Source organism: Lycorma delicatula, chromosome 9 (genome assembly GCF_047948215.1).
Source record: "Lycorma delicatula isolate Av1 chromosome 9, ASM4794821v1, whole genome shotgun sequence".
Classification (NCBI taxonomy): Eukaryota; Metazoa; Arthropoda; class Insecta; order Hemiptera; family Fulgoridae; genus Lycorma; species Lycorma delicatula.
In genome coordinates, this window is record NC_134463.1 from 31,089,468 (window position 1) to 31,107,604 (window position 18,137).

At 28.9% G+C, this 18,137-nt stretch overlaps 1 protein-coding gene across 2 annotated transcripts in view; it reads right to left on the reverse strand.

The window, feature by feature from the left end:
- The window catches only part of LOC142330060 (uncharacterized), a 117,325-nt gene that overhangs the window by 52,546 nt on the left and 46,642 nt on the right, over nt 1–18,137 (reverse strand). For both annotated transcript variants that reach the window (XM_075375095.1, XM_075375094.1), the window contains 9 exons: nt 17,772–17,870; nt 14,744–14,852; nt 13,484–13,671; nt 8,106–8,322; nt 6,472–6,560; nt 5,566–5,727; nt 4,474–4,635; nt 2,460–2,657; nt 79–132 (listed from right to left, as the gene is read on the reverse strand). In XM_075375095.1, coding sequence (XP_075231210.1) covers nt 79–132; nt 2,460–2,657; nt 4,474–4,635; nt 5,566–5,727; nt 6,472–6,560; nt 8,106–8,322; nt 13,484–13,671; nt 14,744–14,852; nt 17,772–17,870 — 1,278 coding nt within the window. The remainder of the gene's footprint in view (nt 1–78; nt 133–2,459; nt 2,658–4,473; nt 4,636–5,565; nt 5,728–6,471; nt 6,561–8,105; nt 8,323–13,483; nt 13,672–14,743; nt 14,853–17,771; nt 17,871–18,137) is intronic.

Sequence of the window (18,137 nt, forward strand, 5' to 3'; positions counted from 1 at the left end):
CTAGAGATCATAAAGAATTTAATAAACAAATTAATTAAATTAATACATATATTACATTATATTTACAGAATTACTTACTACAAGCCCAAGAGGTCCTGAATGACCTTTTTCACCTTTTTGTCCAGGAGGACCCTGTAATGAAAAAAGAAAACAAATATACAAAACTCATTTGTAAGGTACAAATTTGTTACAATCATAAGAACTATTTATAAGAACACAACATTGTAGCATTTATGTTAGAAATAACAACACTAGCATTATAGCTGGATATTCATTTTAGTACTAGCATTTTAGCACTACTTTTTTTTTTAAATCAGCAATATGCGTAATTCTGTAATTAAGAACTGCAATAAAAACTCATGAAAATAAATTACATTATACAGACATTTTCCTCTATTGAGTAGAAGCAGTGTAAATAATGTACTGTTTCTCAACAACAGAAACAGGTTTAATAAATTGTTGCTTTACACTATCTGCCCCAGATACGGTTAAGATCAACATAAGGTACCTGTGCTACAGTACGCACTAGTCAGAGTTGCTTTATCTGAGGATAATGATGTTCAGTATACAGCCAGTTTCTGAAGTTATACAAGTGAAATCTCACTTGCAATGCTGAATATCAGGTGCATTTCAGTGGGCTTTGTAAATATGCAACAGTATATTTGGATTTAGATGAGAAGTAATGGAAACCACATCGATTCTCACTTTCACTAAAAAGCTGCACAAAGGATAATTGTTATTTAAAAGGATCCCTTGATACTTTCGAGAGTGATGCATTTCATATCGTCAGCTATAGCCACAAGTTTATGGTAATTAACATACACATAAAGGCAACAGCTTTTATATTTAAAAAAAAGATATAATAAAGTACAATATAAATCAAATTTTTAATGACATTCACAATGTTGAATTTTGAATGTTATACTGATCATGTATAATGTGTAAGTTAAGGTTACAATCAGGTATGCTCTATAAGAAGAAAAAGCAATCTGTGTAGGAGAAAAGAGTAGACAACAATCCGTGTAGGAAAGATCTGTGTAGGAGGAAACTGTATAAGGTTGACAGATGAGATGGTACTTTTAGGAGCTTACACACAAGTTACTCAATAAATAGTTTCAAAGTTAGAAAATAATATGATAGAATATGGTCACAAATAATTAAAGAATAATATTAGAAAAATTGAAGTGATGAGGATAAGAAACAATAAGCTGATTAGTGCCAATTAAAACCTTAAACTGCTTGTTTGACATTCATCATTCACATTAATGAAATAATTTTCACCGGGCAGATCTTCAAATATAAGTGTGAAAACACCACAATAATATGAATCTGGCTGACAAAACAGACCTTTAAAAACAATCAATATTCATACATTGGGGGACACAGAGTTTCAATGATTTTAAGTTACCTTGCATAAACAGAACATTAAGGTTGTCATATACCTCAACTATTTTTGTCTCATGGAAGTATTATGAAGAGAAACTCCAGTGGCCTACAGCTCCATTATAAATTATTTGTAAATTATCTTTACCATAAACTTATTAATATTGTTCAGGTCTTTGAAATAACACAACATTTTGTGGACTGTGATTCAATAACATTTAGAAATTGATTTAAAAGTCATTGAGGTAATTATATCTGCATTTACCAAGAAACAAATTGGATTCTTGAGTGCAATTAACCATTATTTAAAAAATAAAACAAATATATAAGGAAATAAGTAAAATTAGCACTTCATGATAGAAATGATTAACTGTAGGCAGATATCTCAAGTTTAGTAGTATTATAACAAAAAAAGAAATTTCTGTTTAGAATTTATTCAAAAATAGAATTAGATATAGAATGTAAACACAAAAACAGAACTGCAAGAAGGAAATAAAGAATACAAATTTCAAACACAGTATAGAATAAAAGACAAAAACAAAAAAATTGTATGCCAATTTATACTAGAAGTTAAAAATGATTAAAAAGTTAAACATTTAATTAATTTTTTTTATTAGTCAGGAACTTACAATATACTTTTACTACTATTTAAAAATAATAAAAGCTACTATAGAATTGATAAATACTGTTTGTTAAAAATAAAAATCAATGAGGCAGTTTTCAGTAAAGAAATTGCTTTAAAGAAAATTTTACAAATAATTATAATTCTAAACTTTGGATTGCGATCATAGAACTGGTATGCAGTAAAAGGATATTTCCATTGATCAAAGGAGAAAACACTGAACAAGAAGAAAATTTGAATGAATATAGCCAAACAATTTAAGTTTTGTAAAGACTGGCCAAATCTGGCTGAGAGTAACTGGCAAAAAATGTTACGTTTAGAGAAAAGATTATCAAAACGTTTTAAAATTTTGGTACCACATAAATTAAAATTTTTATGTGACAGCAATACTACTGCAGAAATTATCATAACTGCATTATTACATATGTAATGAAGACAAAAAGAAAGTACTTACAGGTGAACCATCAGGTCCTAAAGGACCACTTTCTCCTCTTATTCCTGGTGGACCTGGAGGTCCTGCTGATCCTCTCTCTCCAGGAAAACCTCTTTCTCCTCGGGCGCCATGCTGTCCAGTTAATCCCGGTGGGCCAGGTGGACCAGGTTCACCATCTTTACCTGGATTTCCAGGATTCCCTGACACTCCAGGAAGACCCTAATTAAAGAACATAAATGAAAATGTAATTTAAACTCATATTTAACTGTAATCATATTTTTCCTTATTACAGTATTTCTAAAAAAAAGCAGTAATTACACTAACAGTAATTTTTATTATCTATTTAGACAGTAATTGTACCAATTATTTTTTTAATATTAAAAAAATGGAGAAAAAAATGAAGAGTTAATGGAGCATAAACAGATGTTCTATAACAAATTTGAGTGAATGCAAATAAATGAAAGCAGTAAACTGCATCTCTTATAATTTGATAATTTCACAACACAGGGAACAACTCAGAAATTAGCATCTTGGAAATAGAAAGATAAGTAGTAAGAATAAAATTCCAACTACAAGAAAATTTAATAAATCAGTTAATATAGGTCACCAACTAAGTTATCAACTCTGGGTCCAGTTCCCTTCAGAAGGATAGTTACATGTTGATGGGATTTAATGACTTAACAAAGGAGTCCAAAAGTAGAAGACAAAGGACAAAAGAGAAAAGTTAGATATTTTCTAATTAAATACATAATTTCTGTTGCACTCCATTCTTAGTGTCTTAGTTTAGACACACAATAAGGAATAGGAAAAACTCAGCTGCTGTGGGAGCTATCCTGGGATAGTATTAGATATTGTAGTAGTAATACTATTATGTTCACAATGATGTTTTTCATCATGTACCAAGAGAAGCTATACTACTCAAGGTCAAGAGGAAATGAAGTGGTGACAATTTCAGTATAACACAAACAATGTTATAAAAGTTGTGGATCAAAAAACTTAATATGACACAAAAGCATAGTACTCTAAATGAACTCTATCTACATAACTGTTATGTAAAATACATCATTAGACATTCCACACATTAAGTCAGGTAGTTTTCATGTGAAACTGTTTCTAGTCTTAAACTTTACAGCAGTATTTCCAAGATAAAATTTATACAACAGCATCTGATTTGATAATGTGGGTCCCACTGGATGCAATAGATGGGTCTTGTCAGCAAGTTTTCTATTTTTCAAACAAGAACATGTCATCCCAGTTTTTTCCCAAAAATAATTCCTTAAGATTATTAAATTACTGCTTAGATCCCTTTCCATCTCAATAGAACCATAAGTTGTACAGTTACTATTAATGCATCAGTATATGCAAATTTTCCAGAATCTATATATGAGGTAAATCATACATATACAAATTGAGGGAAAAAGTAAGATCTGAGTCTAACAGTTGATTCAGTTTAACATATTGAAATATCTTAAAAATTGTCAGCCTAATATTGAATGAGATCAACTAATCTTGTTCGGTTTATGTTCATAACTCGGAATAAAAACAAATAAAGCCAAACTACATAAAACCAATCTCATACGTAACAGGTTGTCATGTATCAATCAGTGTCAACAAAGGTTGTTGGCAATGGTTATATCAGTTCTTTCATACGGAGAAAAACCTATCACTAATCTTTACTAGTTATTGCATATATTAAAAGGTTTTTTGTTTGACAAAATATGTATTGAAAAAAGCTCAGAAACTATAATGGCTTTAGAGGTTATTTTGTTAAGAATAACCTAGAGGTTATTTTGTTAAGAGGTTAAGCTAAGAATGCAGACAAACTTAGATTTTTTTTACAATTATATTTTTCCCATTTTTGATTGGCATGGAGTGAAAACCATGGAGTACAACATAGAGTCTTGTTCTTTAATGACAATAAATAGGATAATGATTACAAATCTGTAAAATTATGAAATTTTAAGAAAAACTGTTTAAAAATATATATCAACAAAAGAGTATAATAAACTGGATCAAAATAATAATTCCAACATACCTGAAATCCAGTTGAACCAGGTTGTCCAGGAGGTCCTCTTTCTCCATCAGGGCCTCGAAGTCCTGGAGGTCCTTGTAAACCAGGTACTCCATCTTTTCCTTGATCACCACGAGGTCCAGGGACACCTTGTAAACCAGGTTCTCCATCTTTTCCTGGTTCACCCTGAAATAGATATACCAAATACTAGTATTTCTTTCTTTATTTTTTAAAGAAAATTACCAAATCACAACATTGTCTCAAAGCTTATGCACAGAGATATTAATAGAAATTCTATAGTGCATGAAAAATGCCAAGTCTGATCAGTATACCAACCTTGGAACTTCTGGATGAAAGATCAAGACAAAGCTACTATTGCAATATGAAAGTCAGTGAGAATAAATCTTTTTATTATTATGAGAAGTACAGTGTATTTGATGTATTCAATATAAAACTCATAAAAGAAAAGTAACAGTAATAGCAAACAAAGAGATTTGGCAATAAGATATTGGAATTATAGTAAGTAAGTAGTCAGGAATTCAGCTTGTACACGAGACAAGAGATACCAAAAGCGTAATGGGGTGGAAAGCAATTTGATGCATTCAGATCATCTGGAAGACTAGAAAAGCCCTGAATTAAAGATATGTGTGCAGTAGGAAAGCATATGCTGTTGTGACATTTGCAGAAAACATATTAAACAAATATTAGGAGAAATTTGAGTAGGTATACATTAAATGTTTGATGTCAACAGGCTGAAAAAAAAAAATAAAACAGTAATGTATAAAACACATTTTCTCCTGTAGAATATGAAAACTAAATTGTTTATTACTAAATAATTTTATATGCATTAATGCAAAATAAACTGTAAACTGTGTTAGAAATAACTAAGTGGAAAAATAAATAACATCATCTCCAATTGTTATTCTGTAAATTAACTATCACATTTCAGTTCCATTAAGTATGGAGATCTTTAAAAATAGTAAAGTGGAAAATAAATGGACAAAGATACATATGCAAACAAAACTGAAGCATTATTCAAACAATTGTTTGAATGAGCTGACTTTCATAACATAATTAAAAGAAACTACGTTTAGAAAATAATTTTAAATATAGTACCGTCATTCCTTTCTCTCCAGGAGGTCCAAGAGGTCCTGGTAAACCTTGAAGTCCCTGTGGACCTTGTTCACCAGGTTTTCCGTCTGATCCTGGTATTCCTCTTTCTCCAGGATTTCCTACTTTTCCAGGTTGACCAGCTCTTCCAGTTGGACCACGTACCCCCTGTTTACAAAATAACCAATATCACAAGTAAGAAAATATATATTCCCTATATCTGTAGCAATTACATTCAGGATAACAATTTTAGTAATATTTTAACTAACATTATAATAATAACTGCTACTGCAGCACAACAGCCTCCAGCTGACAATATAATACAGCTCAGAAGTTTGATCCTGTTCATACATTAACAGATTCAATGCTATTAGTCAGTTAATTTCTTATATCCTTCTGAACATTCATTCATTAATTCTATTTTAAGTCTGGCTAACAAATCTCTATACCAGCCACATCAAAAACAATAGTTCTTTTACCACTAATTAAACTGACCAGTGTATCTCAGAGTAATGTCACAATAAGTCTGTTTTGTCAATACAAGATCATCAAAGCCAAGGTTTACCTGCCATTATATATAGTTAATCATTTAAGCTGATGCATGAACTCTAATAAAATTGCTTATAAACAAAGCACGCAATTTTAACTTCAGAATTTCTTTTTATTGCTTCTTTATACAAACTACTCATACACACCATTAATATAGGCAAAGAGAAAAACATAAACTCAAATAAAAAAAGACAGTTAATAAAGGCAGCAATTAATACAATATAAATAAATTTGCACATCAAGCCTGAACATGAATAAATTTAATCAAATACCCATAATAGATAATCACAAGGAACAAATAAGAATACATCTATTCTCACTGCCATCAAGTTGATGTCCAATGACAATAATATAAATTCATACCTGAAGTCCAGGAGGTCCTGGTCTTCCTGGTTCACCAGTAACACCCTTTAGTCCTGGAGAACCAAGAGGCCCTCTATCTCCAGTCTGTCCTATTCCATTAAATAACACAAAAATATTAGACATAAATATTATTTTCCATTCACTTTAATTCTTAAAATTATCTACTGGGTTTAAATTACATAATTGTTGGGAAAATAATGGTAGATTACTAGTTTACAGTTATACTACAGTCAATTTCTACTAGTAATTACTTCCATTATTCTAATATTACATATAATAGAATTAACAATCAATTTCTACTTTCTGACAAACATTTTTTAAATACTAACTAATTAAATAAGGATACAAATTACAAATGGTCTAAAAGAAATATGTGTTACGAAAAACTAAAAAATTAAGCTCAAAATAAAAGAAAATTATGATGGATATGGTGTAAGGGAGGTGTCTCAATGTTAAAAAAAGAATGCAAACCAAAAAAATAATGTCTTAAAAAAATTATACTCATAGTTTAAATTCATGCATTATTTCTTTAAAATGGAAATTTTTCTTGGAGTATAGTATTTCTGTGACGATGCTAGAACATATCACTTCAGAGAAAAATCATTTACTGTAATTAACATAAGTAAATATGACCTTCATATAGATAACTTAATCAATGAAAGTTATTTAAAATTGACAGATCCAATTATGACCATTCCAGTTAGGACTTTAAGCTACATAAATAATAAGATTGGTATATGAGATACTAGTGTACCACACAAATTCAGCATATGTATAGTTAAACATCTAATAATTTGTTTTTAATATCATAATAACTTTTGCCATTACACTCATAATGGTGCCTAAGTATTTTGAATTGAAAATCTTAGTTGGAAATCCAGAATTACATGATACATTCTATGTGAAAGTCACTTCATTGACATTTTATACACAATGAATAAAATCTAAAATAAAATTAGGGTAAATCTTTTTACCTTGAATCTTTTTTTATCTTTTTGGGTGTTCATGATTCACTTCCATCTTATGGAATCTGTGGTATCTTATGGAAGTGTTCAACTAAAGCCCTTTTAAAGTTCCATCCACGCTACTTTCATTTTACACTTAGGTAAGGATAAATACAATTTTAAATTACATAACTTTCTCAAAAATCCCATGTCATTCTTTAGTGAAGTTTTATTTATTGCATTACTAAAAAACATATTAACACTATTTTTAAAAATCTGAAAAACAACATCAAGCAACAGACAAGCAGAAAACAAGCCTACACAATGTTGAGGATCAGATAATTTCTTGTACTTTATACAACTTTGTTTCCAGTCCTTCCTCCTTTCAAATTTATTTGTGGGAATTTTCCAAAATCAGAATATTTTTATAGTAAAAAGAAACTATCAAATCTGAACTTCCAGTTTCAAAAAAAACAAAAAAAGTTTCAACAAACAACTTGTAAAAATATTGTTGGAATTTAAAAAATTTTTAAACAATTGTAATTAGAATTTCCAGTACATAATATGAAATACAAATTACATTCAAGATAAAAATATATATTATAAGTAAATAATTTCTTCATAGACTGTACACTATGATCCACAGTTGGAATGATTTTTTGTTAATGAGGTAAATAAATAAAAACACACCTTTTGTCCCAGGTGAACCTTCAATTCCAGGAAGTCCTCTTTCCCCAGGACCACCCCTCTCACCAGGAGGACCAGGAGTTCCTGGAGGTCCTTGCATACCACGTTTACCACGTTTACCTTCATGTCCTTCTGGTCCAGGTAACCCTCGTGATCCAGGAGTTCCAGTTTCACCTTTTATTCCGCTTTCACCTTTTGCTCCTCGTTCCCCTGGTAAACCCTAATAAAATCAAATGTCAATTTTAAATGCATCTCAGGTTTTAATAGAATAATAATAAAAATAATCAGGTTTTATTAAACTAAAATGTAGCGGTTTATAAAATTTAATTAATAGTGTAATAAAATTATCAGGACAAAATAAGTTGTGCTAATTTTTTGAAATTGACAAAGTGAATTTACATAGTGACATAACAACCAATTTCATTTAGATTAACGTAGTAAAAATTAAAAAAAGATGTTAGATTTTAGAAGTAATATCAATGTAAAATTAATAAAAAGTAAAAAAAATTATAAATTCTGTAAACAGAATTTTTCAGTGAATAATGCTATGGGATACTAGACAGACACTCACTAACATTTATTAAACAACTTCACACCAATGTACAATATAAGCTTAATTTAATTCAATGAGATACACACCCACTTGACAATATCTAAATTGTTCAAAATAAATTAATCTGAAAATATCTGTAACTTGGATTTTATGAAGAAGATCAACACTACAGCTGCTACTTCTGCTTTTTGAAAAACTTCTGAATGAGACACAAAGTTCTTACATAGTTCCGTAGGAATAAAAAAATAACCCTTTCGACACGCCAGAAGGTAGATTTCACCAGTGCTAAGTAAGGGATAAAAAAGATATCCACCTTAAAGTTAAGAAAAACTTCAAATTTACTCAATATAACAATGGTTGCATGTGAAAAAAAGAGTTTATAAGATGAGATAAATTTGTTCAATTACTAGTTTTTATTGTTTCACATAGTATTTTAAGTAAACATTTTATTTTTAAACATAAGTAATGATTTTATACCATGATTTCAATTTTTCTGAAATGCAGTTTAAAGAAGATAATAATAAAAAAATATAAGCTTTCATAGCATTATGAAGTATATGAATTGAAAATTAATATAATTAAAAAACTGCTTTAAAAAATTATTTCATTCTAAAGGATTCAATTTATACTAATTCTTTTATATTATTGTATTCAGTTTTTATATTATTTGTATATCAATTCTTAATGAAAACAGACCCACAGTTATTTATTATTAGCACACCTACTTCTTCATACTGTTATGCTCTGATATTCATTTGATACTATTTGAGTGTATTTGTTAATGATTTTTTATTGAAATTTAGTCAAAAAATCTTTTTATTGACCACTAGTCATCATTGCTATAATAATGAAGATTATGCAGGACTTGTAAAAATAAGTAAATAAACATAAAAAAATTATTTTTTTAACTTTTTGTACCTAATTTAAAAAAAAAATGTTAAAATATTATAAGTCCTAGGATTCCACTACATGTTGAACACTTTTTGCACTAACATCTCAACTTTTTAACAGAACATTTTATCTATCAGTAAGTTAGTTTACCATTTTTTTGTACGTAATTATCATTTCATTTTAATCAGTTAAATTTATTTAATTCAGAAATGCTGACATCATCCCCATTACCGATGTATCTAATTTGTTCTATTACACACTGTCTTGTACCCTTCCTGGAGATGTCAACTCCAGGAAGGGCACTTCCATATTTAACTGACTATAATTTGTTTTTATAAATTATAAGAAATTTTGCTTGTGTATATCTGAGTCTTTGTTTTTACCTTCTTAACATTTAAATGTTTAAGGGTTTAAAAATTTAATATTAAGGTCTGCACAAATTTATATTAGACTTTTTAATAAGTAAGATAGATCTATTCTTTGTAACCATTATTTTATGTTTATTTAATTTTTTTTAACATTACTATAAATTTTGTTTGAGGTGAGCCACAACATTTTTCTCTCAGCAAAAGTCAATATTTAAGAAACTTTAACCTTGCATCTATGGTAAATTTTGGTTTTGTAAAAGAGCTAAATGTAACTGGCATAACATTTTCACACTTGCTCAAAACTCTGGATTTTTGTGTTGATTTTGGGTTATTGATTGCTTCATAATAACCACAACTTACTTTTAAAATAAATAGAGAAGGGACTAAGATCTCTTTTGTACAGTTTGTTGGCAAGTAGTGGCGTATGAGCTGCACAAATTGTTAGTTGTCTCAATCCAGTAACGGAGAGCATTTCGGTCTGCAGACAGGATACAGAGAGAAAATCTTCATCTAATACTGTAGTTAAGAACACTCAGTTAAATAATTTCACTTTCACCAACGTTTCTTATGCTCCTGATATATTATACTTCAATAGCTAATCATAAATATACTTCAGTAAAACAAAGTTTGTCTTTGATCTTGACTTAACTATGCATAATTTTAATGTTAGATTTAGTTATACGATCATGGATGGTGACTTTTTTTATTTCTAAGAATCATTATCATGTGTCCAACCTACACAATTAACAATTCTATATGTAAATCAAACATTTTGAACAAAATATATGTTATAAATCATCTCATAAATCTTAATTCATTTGATATCAACAGAATTTAATTTGTCAGTGTAATAATAAAAAAAATAATTACATAATATTATGATGCTAACAGTAATATAAAAAATTAACTTATTAAAAAACCAATGACTTACCATAATTCCAAAATTAATCCCATTATAATATTACAATTTCCAAATTGGTTCCATATATAATTTTTACTAGATTCACTAAATTAACACATTAAATAGCACACAACATATTCAATTTCTTTCCAAGTTACACTATTTCTTCAACTCCACTCAGTACATCCAACTCTTTGTCTTCACTGTTAGAACTGATATCAGTTTCATGTAATTTTACAACAAAACACTCAGAAATTTTGTGCAACGTTGGTTCAGGCTTTAAATAATTTGTCTCGCAATTTTCTACAGTTTTGCAAATTGCCTTCCAAAAGTTTACATTTATTTTTCTAAATTTTTCCTTCACCAGTTCTATTGTGTCTTCTAAATTGAATGTTACATTCTTTTAGGGAATGTAATTTTTAACACACACCCAGAAATTCTCAATATCATTTAAGTCGGGATGATAAGGTGATAATCTGACAACAGTATGTCATTTATCAGCAAAAAAGAATCTATTTTGTACGTTTTAAATTGCGGTTTATGTATTTTTATCAATGTATACAATTCAACTTTGAACATTTCATCTGAAAATGGTATCTTGTTTTTAATGAATCAGTCGATCATGTCCTGTTTTATTTGAACATTGGGGAACAGTCCATTGACCATGACTATTACAGATCTCGGTGATAAGATTTGGTAGCAATTGTAACACAACCCATTTTTGAAAATTATTAAAATTCTCATCATCATGGTAATCTCCCGTATTTTAATCCAACCTAAATATTAGGAGAGCATTTTCAATAAAACCGTCTTCTTCTCCTGAATTATTACTGCTCAACTCCCTTTAGGAATGGGAGCCTTCCGCCCTTCTGAAGAACCATCAGTCCATGCCTGACTCTTCATGTGGAAGAATGTGTATAGGTTTCATCTGTGTATGTAATTGGACGATTTTCTTCACTGTACCATGCTAGGAAGTGCAGATAATGCAACCTTTTATCTCGTACATCATCATTCTTGATCAAAATTTTTCTGTTTTTTTCCACTGGAAGCCTAAATTTTTCATGATACATGAAGAGCCCAAATGACTCCTTCAAATGTTATTTTCTCTTTAATAATGGTAAAAGTTTCCTCAGAGAGAGACAATCTTCATGCCGTAAGTGAAACTCATTCACCATCCTCTGAATAACACCTTTGTTGAAATCATCCAGGTCAGTTTTCAATTTCATCTTTGGTGATTTTTACAAGAAGTATTGAATTCACTTCCACTAGTATCATATTGTTCTCATTGCTTTAAAATGTGCTGAAGGAATTGACCAGACATACCAGTCACTTTAGAAACGTGAGACTGAATTTGTTTTAAATTTTTTGCTTTTCTTTCTTCGGCTTCTTTCTCAATAAAAAAATAAATTTGGAGAATAACTGCTAGAGTCTGACTTTTGATAACCCTCTTTCCCTCAATTTTATCAGTTTTTGCCGACATTATGGGTTTATGTTCACATTGCAATAAATTAAATTTACCAACAATTCAAATAAAGTTAACTAAAAAATAGGTTTTCATTAATAACACTAACAATGTTAAAACTGTTAATAAGCTTATTAACAATTAACAGCTTTAAACAAAAGTCAATTATGTAAGTATTAAATCCAGTTATCAGTTATAAAGAAATGTATACAATGTTTTCAGAAAAGTTCGTTAATGCAATGTTTTACGCTCGGAGTTCTGATCTCCTCCAACTGACAAGTTGTTTACCACCACCACAAACTACTGCTGCAATGCTAAGGCACATCTAATTTCTATCCGTCATCACTGAACAAACAAGCTATAGTTTAAGAGTTTCTAAGATAATTTTTTTTTTCTATCAGACTTCTTTTATATTTGTAAAAACCCAGAAACAAACCAAAACCAGGAATCAAACCCTAGGCCATCTAATTTAGAAACCGGCATTACATCAACTGGTCAACCATTAATTGAATATTAATATTTAACTTAATTATAATAAATTAATATGATTTAAATTTGTTTGCTACTTAAAACCTTTAGAATAAATTAATTTTTTTTAAGATACTCAGAACTAAAACACTAATTATCATTATTTATTTTAATTTTTTGAGCTCTTCCATGTTTTATAAAAATTAAAATTCCAACTTTATTAAATTCAGTATCAGCTTACCCTTTTTTAACACAGCCTTTCTATAATACCTTTTACAGGCAGTTTTTTTGATAACGTATTTGTAAAAGAAATAACGTATTTAAGATAACGCATTTGTATCTGTTAAAAAGAATATTTATTCAATTAAAAATAAAATTATTGTTTTTTAGTTATTTCAAATGAGTATGTCCAGTCCTTTAAAATTTTAAAACCAATTGTAATATGCAATATACTAGGCTTCAGCAGTTAGGCATTTCAGACTGAATATGACCAGTTTCTCTGCCCATACTACAAGCTTTATTCTGCATAATAGAATGAAACATAATTAAATTGTTAAATTGTTTCACATATAATCAAAATCAAACCAATGTCCTGAATACAATGGATGTATGCTACCATTATTATTAAACTCGATTGTTATTAGCAGGTAAATTTTTAATAAAATCAAAGCAATAATACACAAACTATAACTTTCAGTATCATAAAAAAAATTACAGTTTTTTTTTTTTTTAACTTACAGGTTCTCCTTTAACTCCAGCAACTCCAGGACTCCCACTAAGTCCTGGTGGTCCTCTTGCTCCTGGAAAACCAGGCGGTCCATTAACACCAGTGGCTCCAGCACTGCCCTTTTCTCCTGGAAGCCCATCTTTACCAGGTATTCCTGGAAGACCAGAATCACCAGGCTGTCCTGGGCGTCCTTGTTCTCCTATTTTATTGAAAAAAACAATTCATATATTCATGAAGTTTTTAAACTTCATTAAATTGATAATAATTAAGGAAAATCTCCCATTTGTGATTAAGGAATGTTTATGAGCTGAAAACTTCTGGCAGTGATTGTTTTTATGACTGAATCTTCAACATGGATGAAAATATCTAAATGCACGTGGTGAGTAACAAACCATGAACGAACAATGAAGGAGCACATACAGATATAATTTAAAGTAAGTTTTATATGGAAAAAATATTATATAAACTAATGACAAACAATTCATGTTTATTTCTTTATATGGCATGGGACCTTTTTTGCTATAGAGTAGATGACTTAAGACAGTGCATCACACAAATGCTTTTGTTATTAAGCAAAAGCATTTTGCTTAACAGCTTTTATTTTTTGTTTTTGCTTTTGTTAAGTGGAATATGGTTTCTTGTGTTAGGGGTGAATTGGATTACTGTGTTGATATCTTGTCATGTGACTCACAGTGCACACACTGAACACTTATAAATATAAACTTTAAGAATTTGCAATAAAGCAAAGTAAATACCATATATTTGAAAATATTTTTTTTACAAACCACTGAAAGTAACTATTTCATTTGTAATCAGACTGTATTATGAGGTTAGCATACTAAAAATGCCTTACTACCAAAGTTCAAATGTTGTTAAACTTACTTACAATTTATCTATGGCTAAACCAGCAGTTCAGAAACTATTTTAACATACTTATTTCCATAAATTATAAATATGTCAATAAAATAAACAAACACTAAATAAAATAACTATGTAAAGCTGTTATTTATCATTTTTTATAACATAGTAGGCCTCTTATTTAGTATTAATTTCCAGCTGATTTATCAAGTGATATTTTTGGGTCCACAGTTATCTATGTGATAAACAATAAGTTTTACATTGTTTCCTTTTCATTAATTAAGATGTATGATCATTCAAGAAATGGATGGATGCCACACACATCTAGGCAGATGTTATAAAAGTATATATTACATTAATTAAAAAATGTAAATTTTAAAAGGAAAGACAAGCTAACAAATTAAAAAAATTACCAGCTGGCCCTGGAGGTCCTTGACTTCCTTTAGGTCCTGTTAAACCTAAATCACCTTTCACACCTGGTGGACCAGGAAATCCAGGTGTTCCTTCTTTTCCTGCCGCACCCTAAAAAGAAATAATTTGAAATTATAGAAAATTGGTGATAATTTGGAAGTTAATATTAATAAAATATTTATCACAATATATTACTTTCTTCAATAGAAAAATACAAGTAGCAGTTGTTAACCATAGCTTTAGGTAATAATTAAACCTCTCATAAAGAGGGTAAATATTAAACCTAATATTAGGTAAATATTAAACCTCTCATAAAAGAAATATATGAAATTAGACTAATCACGATTGTACCAACGTATGTTTATTACGTTTACAGTCACCATAAATGAACAAACTCTAATGTGCATTCTGTTGCTTGTTTTCAAGCTCATTCCATTTAACCAGTATCCAACTAGTATGTTTATTTGTTACTGAGGCATACAGTACGAGTCCTACTTCATTACCTGAGACTGGTTCAAGTAAAAAGTTTTTTTTTTTTGTTTTTCTGACACATAGTTTGTTATCTAGTTTTTCAGACACTGCTTAGTTAATAAGATGGTTTATTGTTATTTTATTTTATCAATAAAATGACAGGATTAATAGAATATATCAATAAAAAGGAAGATATTTTTGAATAGTATATACATTTTTGTTATTACTGAAAAAAAATAAATTAACTTCATAAAATTCTGTAACTCATTTCACAAATTACAAAATTTACAATTATGTACATTTACAGTTTATAAGAAAATGTTGGGTTGTACTGTCCATATAAGAAAATTTATAACATAAACATAATTTTTGATGGTTGAAGATGCACAAGGAACTTCTTTTCAGAAAGTAATAGTATTACCATTTAATCATACTGTCATACATCTTTAAAAGTATAAAATTCTCATCCTCACTTCCCGGCAACCATCCATACCCAACAAAAATCTCACCCTTTCATATTTCTGAACAACGCTCCTTTCCATCCAACATTACAATTTTTAAAAATATCTGAAACTGCTAATATGAGAGCATATACTCTTGGTTTTATTTTTACTCTTGGTTTTATTTTTGTTCATAAACAAGTTTTTTTAAGTGTTTTTTTTTTTTTTTTTTTGTTATAATACATTCAATATAAATAGAACCATTGACTCTTCTTTCTGAAATGCTTGTCTCTTGTTAAACATGTATTTAGTTTTCTTAATTCATTGAACTTTTTCTCTGAAATATTAAATATTGTATTAAGAGTTTTAATTTCTTTATTCATTGATTTCAGTTTTACTACTAAGGCTTTCATTTTCTTCAGTTTCCAAGTTTAAACTCACTAAATATTAATTACAAAATTATAAATAGGAGCTTTTAGTAAAAATTGAGTCCAGTTGCTCAAAATGAGTACTTACATTTATAAATAATGAGTCCAGCATTTAAAAACATTAGAAAATATGCTCTTAGTTTTAAAATGGTCTTTAAAAAACTGGGTATTATAACTTTCAGATAACTTAATAAGATTATCCACCATTTTTGTTTATAATATCATTAAATGAACAGAAAAAGGTAAAGATTTTAGTTTCTACATGTAACGACAGTAATGCATAACTAATATAATATTTTATAACTGACGAATTCATGGATTCAAAAAGTTTTTTATATAAATTGTTATGTTTATATTAACTTGGAATTTGATCCATTCATAGGTATTTTTTTAATAATTAAAAAAAGAGAAAAACACATAATAATGCAAGGTATGACAATTTTACTTTATTACATAGTTAAGAATTTAGTATGATTGAGGAACAAGGCAGTATCCACAAATAGATAATATTATTTACTAGATAAACAAACATCTCTACATTGCTGATATAAAGATCATCATCATTACATCAGCAAAATTTATTGCTGGAAAATTTGCCATGAATTGAAAGTACAAAAAATAATTGAAAGAAGGTACTGGTAAATCTCTTTAAAGTAGAAATATAAACAAATTACCTTCTTCGTTTTTATTTTTTGTTATTTCTGGAATACTACTTTTCCCTCAAAAAATAAAATCATGCCTCAGGAAGTAGTATGTCATTTTTATGTAAACAAAAAGATAAAAGAAAAAATTACCACACTGACAGCCAAAAATTCAGTCATAATTTTCAAATACCATTGGTAAGACATGCAAATTAACTAACATCCCCGTTTCATACAAAAGTATCAATGATAGTAAAGCAGAACAAGAGGATTGTAAATCAGCATGATGATGTGATGTTAATACTTTTATCAAACATTGAAAATCATAACATTGCTTCAAAATATGTAGAAATATGCTTCCATAAATCTTTTCAAGGTTTGTTTCTTCTTCAGAGGTATTACAGATGTAGTATTATCAATGATGCTTAACTGTTTAGGAAACCTGTTATCATTATCACATATTAAATAAACATAAGTCAATAACAATACTATCACACACAGTACTACTGGGGAAGATCCTGGATTATAGTCTTAAAAAGAAATTCTGGAAGAACATTTCAAGGTACTTTGAAAGAAAGTTGTAATTTTTATTACTTCACAAAAAAACAAAAGGACTTTACACCGCAGTGAGTGTTCTTGCTACTGAGCTAAACATTATCTGAAACATGAATTCAAAAAGATTTCCAGCAGTAGACATAAACAAGGATTCACTCCAGGAACCCTTAAAAAGCTAATATACAAGATTACCAAGAAACAATGAAAGAGAAAGATAGGGGATATAGTTCTCTTCATTCTATATAAGGTACTTGGGAAATTATGCACCAATCACATAGTTCTATTAAATGGTCAAGTAAGTGATGGTCTATTAAATGGTCGAGTTTGAACATTAGACCATCTCTTAGACCGTGGAATAAAACGAGAATAAAAATTTGAATTATAGCTTAATTATAAATGTTTGTATATAATTAAACAAAACTATACATGAAAAAAATATTTCATTTATTTTTAAAAGTACTATGATAAAAAAAATAGAAAAACAAGATAACTTACAGATGGTCCAGGTGGTCCTGGGACTCCATCCACGCCTCTTGACCCAGGTGGTCCAGGAGGACCCTCTCTACCACGTTCTCCACGGGAACCAGCAGGGCCCTGTTAAAATCAAAATAATTAACTTAATTTAATATAAAATTAAACTTGAAATTGACTGTAAGATAATTTATTGATTGGAAAACCAATAATATTACTTACTGTAATAATTTTTTTCTTAATAAAACTTCCCAGGAAGTATAATATACTAAATTTACAATAAAACATTTTTTTAATAAAAAAACATATTTTAAAATTTATTACATATCAATAACATTTTCTACTTTATTGTCTTCTTCTTCTTCTGAGTAACAGCATAAATTCTCACAG